This window comes from Salmo salar, chromosome ssa01 (assembly GCF_905237065.1).
Source record: "Salmo salar chromosome ssa01, Ssal_v3.1, whole genome shotgun sequence".
Classification (NCBI taxonomy): domain Eukaryota; kingdom Metazoa; phylum Chordata; class Actinopteri; order Salmoniformes; family Salmonidae; genus Salmo; species Salmo salar.
The window spans coordinates 50988378-50999743 of record NC_059442.1 but is presented as its reverse complement, the minus strand read 5'-3'; the positions used below and the strand labels follow the sequence as shown (position 1 = coordinate 50999743).

The following is an 11366-nucleotide window of genomic DNA, read 5'->3' as shown; positions in this document are numbered from 1 at the left end:
TCAGTATTTTCAGAGCTTCATAACTCCACACACTTTCCTTCTCAATGGACACAGTTTAGGAATAGGCTGTAGTTACATAGTGAAATTGCGAATGAAGCAAAATGATCACTAAAAACCCTTCACACAAGAAGATGCATAGCAATGTGATTTTTATTCTCTGTACAAAATATACACATCTTAAATATGCAATGCAACAGTTGAGGCTAGCCAACTTACTAGACACGGTCAGTAACAATGGGTTAGTAGGTATCATTGCTTTATGACAGTACATGCGAGTATAGACAGGTTTCACTGGTGGTCAGTTCAGGAAATCTCCTACGGCACCTGCAAGGGGGCAATCAGAGCCAGACCACTCCCCCCGCCTCCCCAAAAAAGAGATGTGAAAACATTCAATTGGATAAAATGGAAATGTAAAGAAATCAGAAGTTACAAATACTGTGTTGGAAGAAAGTGCAGGTTATTACAACAAGGGTGTTAACCGATTAATAATACACTCTTGGTGGAAGTTAGCCTTAACCAGAGTTCTAGGGTCAGTTATCCTTCGCAATCATAATCAGTATGTGACTGTAGGAAAATTGGAGTCTGGACCAGTGGGTTAGGGGCAACTTTTATCTATTCCCAGGAGTAGGTAAAAGGGGGTAAAATATGGACATTTTGCTTATGCCACTGTTGTTGTTTTATTGACCCACCTGATGGCATATTATAATTTTTTGGGGGGTTGAAAGTGAAGTAATTAATGTAATTTAATGAAAGACACAGGAAGTAGTTGATGGATACAGGTAGTGTTATCTTACAAAAGATCAGCATTCTATTCAGAACCACGAGGCAGGCGTTCCACCCCATTTCAAACAGCATTTTTTTAAACACCCAGTAGGAAACGGCATCAAGTTGGCAAAGAATTGGGAAACTGTACTATTCAATCGACAAATCTTCACTCTCTCACAATGTACACACAAAAACACTCATACTCTCCTTTCCACTCCAATCTCTCTTTCTCTCCTCCTCTCTTCCCTCTCTCTCACATTTCACAAATGTGTCTATTTATACCCTGATATAACTGAGGGTGGCTTTAAATACTTCAGTTGGTGTGCCTGACTCTTTGGTGTCAGTGTGGGGGAAAGGCAGGAAACATTGGTGGTGTCTTCATACCCACACACCCACATGCACACACGTAGACATGTAACAAGAGGCTTAATTTGGATTATGAAGGAGATTAAATTGTTCTTGACATGTTGCTGCTCTTTCATAGTTGATCTAAACAGAAATGCTTTCAGTTTCAACTGTATGATCAGTATAATGCAAAATAATCATATCATGTATTACAGTATTGAACTTCAATTCCCATAATTCACTGCATCAGTTAGTCACCTGTAAATACAGAAAGGGGTCTTCGGGAGCCTAGATGGTCCAACCAGCATGTTCATCAATATAGCGGCACAGACTGTTTAGTAGTTCTTGACCACAGGGTTATTGGAAGAGGTACAACAGTCAGCATACACCTACAGCTAAGGTGACAGGTATAAAGGCCAGAGGGTAAGTTAGTGTTAGTACGAAGGAGGTCTCATGGGGTTGAAATCTGAATGGGTTCCTACCGGAGACGGGAATGCCAGTACAGCCTCTCTCACATGCACGCAAATACGTACACACGCATGCACATTCGCACACACATACACGGAGCGAGGCACCTGTGGGTGACTCTAGGACCAGCAGACAGACAACAGACAGGCTGTAGTATTTCTGTAAATATATATAGGTTATTATTAAAGACATCATCATGCGATATTAAAATCAGTCCCTTATTGAAAACAACTAGGTCTCTTCTGTTCGTGAAGAGTGAGTCTCATCCTTCAGATCCTCAGTCCCTTCTGTTCTGTTCTCTTTTCCAGGTGTCCTTTCCTCCTTTTGTCCACTAAGTGGCGCTAGTTACCTCTGTATTAACGACAGAAGTTTCAGGAGTCAAGCTGCTCTGGTAGAAGTTGGATCCGCTGAACCACTCCTGACCCTAACCTTAACAATTAGGTGGGGATATGCAAAACTGACCTTAGATCAGTGAGTAGGGGGATTTAATCCTATGTTGAGTCCAGCCAGCAGGCTACAGCAGCTTTCTCAGAAACGGGAGTGTTTAATAATAAAATGGTTAATGAAACGAGTGTATTCAATGAGGCAAATCACCTCGAACGTTGCAGATAGACAAATAGAGCTGACACGATTGACTCCCTATTACAAACGACAGGAAATCATATCTGTTCTGCACAACACATTTCTATCTGAACATTCTGTAATGTTGCACATTCCTGAACAGGTCCTTGGTGTGGTTGTGGGTGTGGATCAGAGTCTATGAGCCAGCCCCTCTCTTCTCTTTGTCTTTGGAAGAGATGAAGGGTTGGATAAGAGGAGGTGCCTCCTTTTGGCTTGGAGTGGGTGCGGAGAGAAAGGAGCTACAAGGAGGGGTTAGGATTGGGGGGGGCTGAGGGTCAATGTCCAAGGCCCTCTCGGAGCCCCCCCACAACACACAAATGCACGCACACACGTGCACAAACACACAAATACAGGCGCACACTCACACCCACACCTCCCCTGTTCTCCAGCCCCTTTTCTGTGTCAGAGGCTCCTAGATGACGTTGTCAAACAGCTGCATGGACTGCATGATGTTCTCATCCTGAAGAGAGTGAGAGAGAGAGAAGGAGAGATAGAAATCTTAGTTAAAGAGAGACAGCAAGTTTCCAGAGGCACAATGAAACCCTGTTTGTTTCAGCTTCTTGTTCTTTCTCATGGGAATCTGAATCCCTAAAACAGAGATGACAGTAGAGGTGACCCTCAGAGTAGTCTCTCCCTGTCGTCGGAGTGCATGCTGGGAGTGAGTCAGGAAGCAGGCGCGAATGTGGTATCAACTGGAATTATTTTAACTATATTCGGTAGTTGAGTTGTTTTAAGGTTATATTGTCTCACTATCACTGACAACGTATAGGGGTGGTGGGATCGTTGAGGTTGGTTCTCTCCAGGGCGCAACCAGTGGGAGAGGCTGGTTGTAATGGCCACTCGTGGAGGTTTAGAGTTTGAAAAACTTCGTCAGGGGCATGGGGTGAATATTCCAGTTGCGGCAGGGTGTTCGGTGGAAGAATGTAGTTTAGCAGTGGGCGCTATCATTGGGTATGATAGCATAAAATCAGCCTCAAAGATGAATAGCGCTGTAGTAATATTCTTAGATTCCATTTAAAAGGTGAATACGATAGTTGAGAGTGGTGTTGTGTTGCGGTAGACACAGACCTCGGTATTCCCTCTGTTGAATCCGGCGAAGAAAGTTATACTTTCTAACGTGCCCCAATGTGTTAGAGATGAAAGTGTTGGAGCGAGAGTTCTCGTCATGGACAACTTGTATCTACAATAAAGAATCTTATTTTTGGATGCAAATCTCCTTTGCTGAAACATGTATCTCATAGGAAACAAGTGCACATGATTGTAAAGAAGGATACTGACGAATTGAATTGAGCGTTTTAGTTTCAGGGTTGATGGCTTTGATTATGTGTTCTACGCTTCTACTGAGTCAATGAAATACTTTGGGTGTGGATGAGGCATTTGGTGCGTAATTGTCAAGAGAACGAGCGCGCAGAGCCCAGTAGCAGCTCTAGCGCTGGTGCAGCTGAAGCACCACTGAGAAGGGATGAGCAGGCTAAGGGTTCAGGAGAAGGGAGAAGGTGGGCAGATGTGGGAAAAATAGGAAAGGAGAGCATGTGGCTTTGGGGGCAGTGCCCATGTGACAACAATTTTGGACCCCCTTGTGGCCCCCCTAAATGTGGAGTATGAAATCATTTTTACATAACTAATTTTTGCTATCGTTCTTTTTTTACATCCATTATTAGACAGTGGCAACGCAGAACATGGTATTTTGCCTGCTACCAGTGAAGAAAACGATATGACAACAATAACGTCTAATGTAACTGGCCCCTCTAACAGTACAACTGGCCCCAGCTTGGCCCCCCCAGTCGAAATGGTCTAGAACCGCCACTGGTAGTTGAGGGGAGGTTATTAAAAGTTAGAGCGAGATATGAAAACATCACTATGTGATTAATAAATGTATTTGCCCCAGTAGTGGCAGTTGAGAGGGTATGTTTTTTAGAGACATTATCAAATACCATTGAGAAATGTAGTATTTAGGATTATTTATTTCTTGCTGGGGATTTTAACTGCACAGTCAGTGATTTAGATAGAAATCACAAAGAACCTCATATAGCCACAAGGACTTTTTTAAAAGGCCTTATTGTAACACATTAACTATGTGATATTTGGCGGAGTCAAAATGGAGGCACGAGACAGTACACATGGGCCAATGTGAGAGAGAACACCATCTCTCTGGCCAGGTTAGATAGGTTTTATTGTTTTGAGCACCAATCTCAGGTCTGTAAATCAAGTGTGATAACCCCAGTGGGATTTTCTGATCATTGTATAATAACTGAGGTGGTGTATATTAACACTGTAAAACCTAAAAGTGCATACTGGCATTTTAATATAACTTTATTGAATGATGCTCACTTCAGGAGAAAAAAAAAAGGTATCAAAAGGACAGTTTTGTATCCTTTCAACAGTGGGGGGACATAGGGAAAATCCAGATTCAACAATTATGTAATCAGTACACGATGAATGTCACCAGAGACATCACCAGATCAATGAACGCCCTAGAGTCTGAAATAGTAGAACTCCTGACGTTAATTGAGACCACGGGAGATCGAGGCCATACTCAGGCACTCAAGAGGAAATAAGCCGCATTGGCAGACCTGCTGGGTATCAGAGCACAGGGGGCATTGGTGAGAAGTAAGTTTCAGGGAATCTCTGAAATGGATGCCTCATCCCCAAAAAATGTTGGTTTAGAGATGGACGAAGAATGGACAAAGAAGAATTATTCATTGCCTCAAATCACCTGTTGGACAGGAGCTCACTAGACCTAGTGAAATTAGAAAGAGGGCAGTAGAGTTCTATGCTGAGCTCTACAAGTGTGAGTACAAAGAGGATAAAACAGTGACACAGGAGTTCCATGATGGGCTTCCACAGGTTGCTGCAGAAGCTCAGATTGAACTAGAGCAACCATTGTCTTTGCAGGAGCTATACACTGCATTAAAAGGCATGGAATATGGAAGGACACTGGGTATTGATGGGCGTCAGATATCCTCCATGACTTTTTTAAGTCTTTTTGGGATAAGTTTGGAGAGGATTGGCTAGCAGTAGTTAACGATAGTTTGACCGGAGGGTTACTACCGATAAGCTGCAGAAGGGCTGTCCTCACCCTACTGCCATAAAAGGGTGACCCTAGGGAGGTGAAGAACTAGAGGCCGGTGGCCTTACTTTGCACTGATTATAAGATCCTGTCCAAGGCTTTGTCCAACAGGCTGAGGGAGGTGATGGGGCAAATCATACACACGGACCAGTCCTACTGTCTTCCCGGCAGGCAGACAGGGGATAACATTTCCCTGAATCAGGATTTTTTGGACATCTCTAGGGCTATTGGATTAGATGCTGGTCTAATTTCAATTGATCAGGAAAAGGCATTTTGAGGCTTTTGGTTTTAGCTCTGATTTTATTGCCATTATCAGGGTGATATATGGTGACATTGAAAGTGTATTGAATGTTAACGGTGGTTTGAGTGCCCCTTTTAAAGTGTGTAGAGGAATTAGGCAGGGGTGTTCTTTGTCAAGAATGTTATATACCATCGCTATAGAGCTACTACTAAATAGCATTAGAAGTCACATTGAAGGGGTGCACCTTTCAGAGGATATTCCTCCTATTCGTCTCTCAGCCTATACTGATGATGTAGTTATTTTGGTGAAGAATCAAGCAGAGGTGGATAGTTTGAGTCTCATGGTTGATCAGTTTAAGGGATTATCCTCTGCAAAGGTAAATTGGGAAAAAAGTTGTGCTTTACAAAAGTTGTGCTTTACCTGGGGCGGCAGGTAGCCTAGTGGTTAGAGCATTGGGCCAGTAACCGAAATGTTGGTGGCTTGAATCCCCGAGCTGACAAGGTAAAAATCTGTCCTTCTGCCTCTGAACAAGGCAGTTAAATAAATGTTAAATAAAATAATAATAATTACAGATTGGGAAATGGTCTGGAGGGATCATGGCTTTGCCAAGGGGGTTGGAATGGTGTAAGGGAGGTTTTAAGTATCTTGGAGTGTACCTAGGGGATAAGGGGACAATGGAAAAAAATGTAATGGGGTGCTTGAAATGGTGGAAGGAAGGATGAGGAGATGGCGTTGGTTGTTATCTTGAATGTCATACAGGGGTGTACTATTATTGTTAACAATGTGGTTACCTCTGCACTGTGGCATCGGTTGTCATGTTTAGAGCCACGGTCTGGCCTTCTGGCTAAGATACAGGGAATTATTGTAGATTTATTTTGGGATAAATATAATTGGGTTCAACAAAGTGTTTTGTATTTGTCAAAAGAGGAGGGGGGACAAGGTCTTGTACATCTTGCTAGTAGGGCTGCTGCTTTCCGGTTTCAGTTTATTCAAAGGTTGCTTTATGGACCGAAAAATGTGGTGTGGAGGGGGGTGGCAGGTCTGGTATTACAGAAGGTAGGGGGATTAGATTTAAAGAAGGCTTTATTTTTGGTTGATAGTAGCCAGATTTCTAGGGATGGAGTACCTCCATTTTACAGAGGCCTTCTTAGGGTTTGGAGTATAATGAAGGTGTCCAGACACACTAAGGTGGAGTCAGTGCATTGGCTGTTGGAGGAACCTATGATGTATTATGGGGCAAGACTGGATTGTACAACTGAAGCTGTTCCACATTTCTCCAAGATGCTGGTGAAGGGCAAAATCATCACCCTAAGGAAGTTAATGGACATGGCTGGGCCCACATTAATGGATGGAGGTCGGGTGGCTGAACATTTGGGGGTGAGGTCGGAAAGGATTGTTGGACAATTGCTGGAAGTTGCAGGAAGGCTCTGTCAGCAGAAGAGTGGATTATGCGCAAGAGTCACAAGAAAATGCCCCAAGATGAAGACACCCATTTTCCAAGACTTGGGATTACACCTAATATCCCAGAGTCAGACAGAAAGGTTTAATTACTGGATTTGAGAGGGTTGGAAGAGGTGGGTTTGGATGAGGTGAATGGGAAGGAGTTATATAAGGGGTGTGTCAAGGTTTAAAATAAAGATACATTGAAAAATAGAAAAGACACTCCTTGGAGGGTAAAACTGGGCCTTGATGACAAGGTAAAGCCAGCATGGAGAGCACTGTACAAGCCACCGGTACAAAAGGGCACTGGTGACATGCAATGGAGGGTGATGCATGGCATCATTGCAGTTAATGCTTTTGTATCTGTCATTAATTCAGATGTTGGAGATGGATGTCCTTTTTGTAATATAAGAAACAATTTTTCACTGTTTTATGGTGAGGATAAAACCTATTTTTGAAATACTATATATAAATGTAATGTAAATGTAAAAATACTAGAGCCTTTGTTTACAGCTGTAGCAGAGATTTTCAATAACACTGTTTTTATTTTGGGGTTTCAATACAGTAAGCAACAGAAAAGAAAATGTCAACTGTTGAATTTTATTTTGGGACAAGCTAAGATGTCAATTTTTCTGAGTAGGAAAAATAAAATAGACATGGTAAGGATGTAAGATGTGTTTTTAAAGGATTAATAAAAGCGAGAATAAAAGTGGATTTTTAGTTATTCTCGGCTGTAAAATATCTCCCATTGTGGACTTATGCGAAGTGGACTTATGAAGGAGTGGTATGTTTTGTGGAGGAGGGGAAACAATTTTTTCTTGATGAAATAAGTTGAATGTAAATTATTTAACATTTTTATTATATATTTTTATATATATATATATGTTTATTTAAGAATGACACATTGTTGTGTAATTTCCGAAAAGGCAGTGTGCCAATATTTGTTTTAATACTTGGGTATAAAATAAAGTCTCCCTCCCTCCCTCCCTCCCTCTCTGGTCACTTAAATAACTTTAAATAAAAACACACAACCTACCTTTTGGCATGACTCAATGAACTCATCAATAGTGACCACCCCATCATTATTACGATCCATTTTCTAGAAGGGAGAAAGGGGAGGAAAAATGGGTCAAATGTCAAGCAGTGCCTGCCTGTGGAACAGTTTGGGGGTTAAGTGCCTTGCTCAAGGGCTTTGATAAACACAAAGTGTCTGTTGACCTGGAAGAAGCTCTCCACATGTTCTCTGGGCGCTTCGTCCTGCATACAGGGATATGTGTACTTCCCCATCATATCATAGATAGACTTCATTATATCCATCATCTCCTACAGAGAGAGGGAGAGGGAAAGAGAGCGAGAGATGACACAGGGTATACTTCCACAGTACAAGATCTGTCAATCACTCTCCAATTTGAGATTGATGGTCAATTTAAGAACTGTCCATTTTAGAATAGACTTTAGATTTCTGTCTGATTTCTCTATTGAGGCTTATGTCAAATGTAAGTGATTTGCTTATTTTTTACGTTTTTAAAAGTATAGATATCATACAGTGTAGTTTAGTAAACCTGGGAAGATATGCTGCTTTAAAAGTTGATAAACTTGTTATCCCATTTAGGAGACAACTTGGAGTAAATTCCCTTAGCAAGAATTTTGCTAGGACTCTCTAGGAGTTGTTTTAATGGGGAGGGCAAAACTGAAAATGTATTAACCACATGTTGATTTCATCATGGAAGGCAAAAACAGCCTGAATTTCCAGGGTGTCTTTTCAAACAGCTCTGACACTAAATGGGCATTATCATCATTTTCACAATTTCAAAGTATTATTCCAACCTCATAGTGTGGAAATATATATAAAACACAGGAAAATCACATTTTTGTGAGTCAGCATAGCATTGTCCTCCAGAAAGTAGTCTCTTTACTTAAACCCAGCTAAATTATCGTTAATGCCGTTTTTGGTGTGCTTATCTATGATTTTTTAAACATTTTTATCAAGTCAAACAAAAGTGTACATTGCGTGAAGTTTAAAATGCATTCTGTCATTACTAAATGTGTAATGTGATATATTTTAACATTTTACAGAAAAAACTAAAACATTTGATTAATAAAATATTAAATCAGTTGTCTTCCTTAAATGAAGGGGATGATGATGCAATCTTTGCAAGAGGGAGGGAATCTGACTTCCTTGGTCCTCAACTCGTGGCTCAGTCATTTGATTCAGGGTAAGTGAAGTTAGCCGTGAGTTAGTCTGTTAGCCAGGTTAGTTGTGAAGGATTCGTTGACATAGAAATGTATCTGGCTAAAAGGTGAGCCACTTTCGTATGACCGGTTAACTCGAGTTGAACTCAGAGTTGACCAAAGTTACCTCGCTAACTCCTCAAACCTGCTTCATAGGATACCCCTCAGGGAAGCCCCCATTATGTTATAGACAGAAGCTTGTAACATGACAGACCAATCAGGACTTATCTCTCTGCATTTCCAACGACACAATTATGTCAGCCAATCATAACTAACCAGGAAGTATCCTGTCTTTCTCCCTGAATAGCTCAGTGCTTTCTCCTTTGGTAAACTAGGCCATTTTTTTCTTGATATTTACAGATCTCATACACATTTGTAATTAAGGCACATGAAAGTTCACATGTTCAAGAAGGTTTTCAAAAAAAATGTAAATAATGATTTTTAATGGCCTGTGAAGGAGGACATAGTGTCAAACGCCTCCTGTAACCGGTCACATTTAGAACAAAGAAAGCTCAGAACTTAGAACTTCAGAATTCAGAATGGTAGGTATATTGTGTGCGTGTGTGTGTATATGTATGTGTGTGCATCCGTGTGTGTTACCTCTTTGGTGATGCAGCCGTCTTTGTTCAGGTCGTACAGGTTGAAGGCCCAGTTTAGCCGGTCATTTATCGTTCCTCTCAGAATGATAGACAGACCGAACACAAAGTCCTGTGAAAAGACAGAAAAAAATCCTCGCCACCTGTCACACCAGCATTCAACATTTACCTTTTTTCCACCACTACAAGTTAATAACCATCCATATAAGCTGTTTAAAGCTATGCACTGACATTGAGTGAGAGGAAGGGCATATATTGTGTTGTGATATCACAATACGAGTTGCCTGGGGCTATAGCATCAGCAAAGAAGATTATGTGGCTCACTGCAATACATTATATGCTCACCAGTGTGTTCATCAACAATGTTGCGACCCTTAGGTTGTGTGTGTGTGTGTGTGTGTGTGTGTGTGTGTGTGTGCGTGTGCGTGTGTGTGTGTGTGTGTGTGTGCGCGTGTGCGTGCGTGCGTGTGCGTGTGCGTGTGTGCGCGTGCGTGCATGCGCGTGCGTGTGTGTGTGTGTGTGTGTGTTGAAAAGGAGAGGAAAGGCATGTATTCTGTTACAGCTGCATATTTACAGATGGAGAGTTTTCCTCACTCCCTTAGGAAGTAGACAATAATAAAAATAGTCTTACCTCGAAACTAACTGATCCATTCTTGTTAGTGTCAAAGGCTTCAAACAAGAAATGTGCATACGCACCCGAATCTGAAAGGACAGAGATGTACACAATGTATCATAGAAAATATATCTGGGAATACTTCATACAAAAAAAATATACTGAGAACAAGACCCAAAGACCCTTTCCTACTGTAACTTGATCAAACAAGTTGTGAGTACATAAATGTCACTTCAAACAAGGCACTATCCACCTGTGACAAGCAGTTGAATAAAAATTCAACCTAAATATAATTTCAAACACAGCCGTGTAATGTTTAAAAAATATATTCAATGGGGCATCACATAAATACAAGTGTCATTGTTGTTAAATGTTGCCCTCCTTGTTCAATTTGTCAGTTACTTTGGGGAGTATCAGATCTTTGAAATACTATGTTAATTAAAAACTCACCACCCTGGGGGAAGAATTTAGAGTAGATGGTTTTAAAGGTTTCCTCATTCACCACTCCACTCGGACACTCCTACAAACAACAACACAGAAAAGAACAGGATCAGAGTCAATTTGCAAGTCTGCTACCATCTATATACTTCTACTATTACAGTTGAAGTCAGAAGTTTACATTCACTTAGGTTGGAATCATTAAAACTCATTTTTCAACCACTCCACAAATTTCTTGTCAACAAACAATAGTTTTGGCAAGTCGGTTAGGACATCTACTTTGTGCATGACACAAGTCATTTTTCCAACAATTGTTTACAGACAGATTATTTAACTTATAATTCACTGTATCACAATTCCAGTGGGTCAGAAGTTTACCTACACTAAGTTGACTGTGCCTTTAAACAGCTTGGAAAATTCCAGAAAATTATGTCATGGCTTTAGAAGCTTCTGATAGGCTAATTGACGTCATTTGAGTCAATTGGAGGTGTACCTGTGGATGTATTTCAAGGCCTACCTTCAAACGCAGTGCCTCTT

The 11366-nt window shown here is 41.1% G+C and overlaps 1 protein-coding gene across 4 annotated transcripts in view; it reads right to left on the bottom strand.

Annotated features, from left to right (window-relative positions):
* Nucleotides 1-132: 132 nt before the first annotated feature.
* LOC106604421 (Kv channel-interacting protein 2) overlaps nucleotides 133-11366 on the bottom strand; it is a 118757-nt gene continuing 107523 nt past the window's right edge. For all 4 annotated transcript variants that reach the window (XM_014199048.2, XM_014199039.2, XM_045719022.1 and 1 more), the window contains exons 3-8: nucleotides 10842-10911; nucleotides 10410-10480; nucleotides 9783-9890; nucleotides 8169-8273; nucleotides 7987-8049; nucleotides 133-2659 (exon numbers count right to left, since the gene is read on the bottom strand). In XM_014199048.2, coding sequence (XP_014054523.1) covers nucleotides 2612-2659; nucleotides 7987-8049; nucleotides 8169-8273; nucleotides 9783-9890; nucleotides 10410-10480; nucleotides 10842-10911 — 465 coding nt within the window. In that variant the 3' untranslated portion in view covers nucleotides 133-2611. The remainder of the gene's footprint in view (nucleotides 2660-7986; nucleotides 8050-8168; nucleotides 8274-9782; nucleotides 9891-10409; nucleotides 10481-10841; nucleotides 10912-11366) is intronic.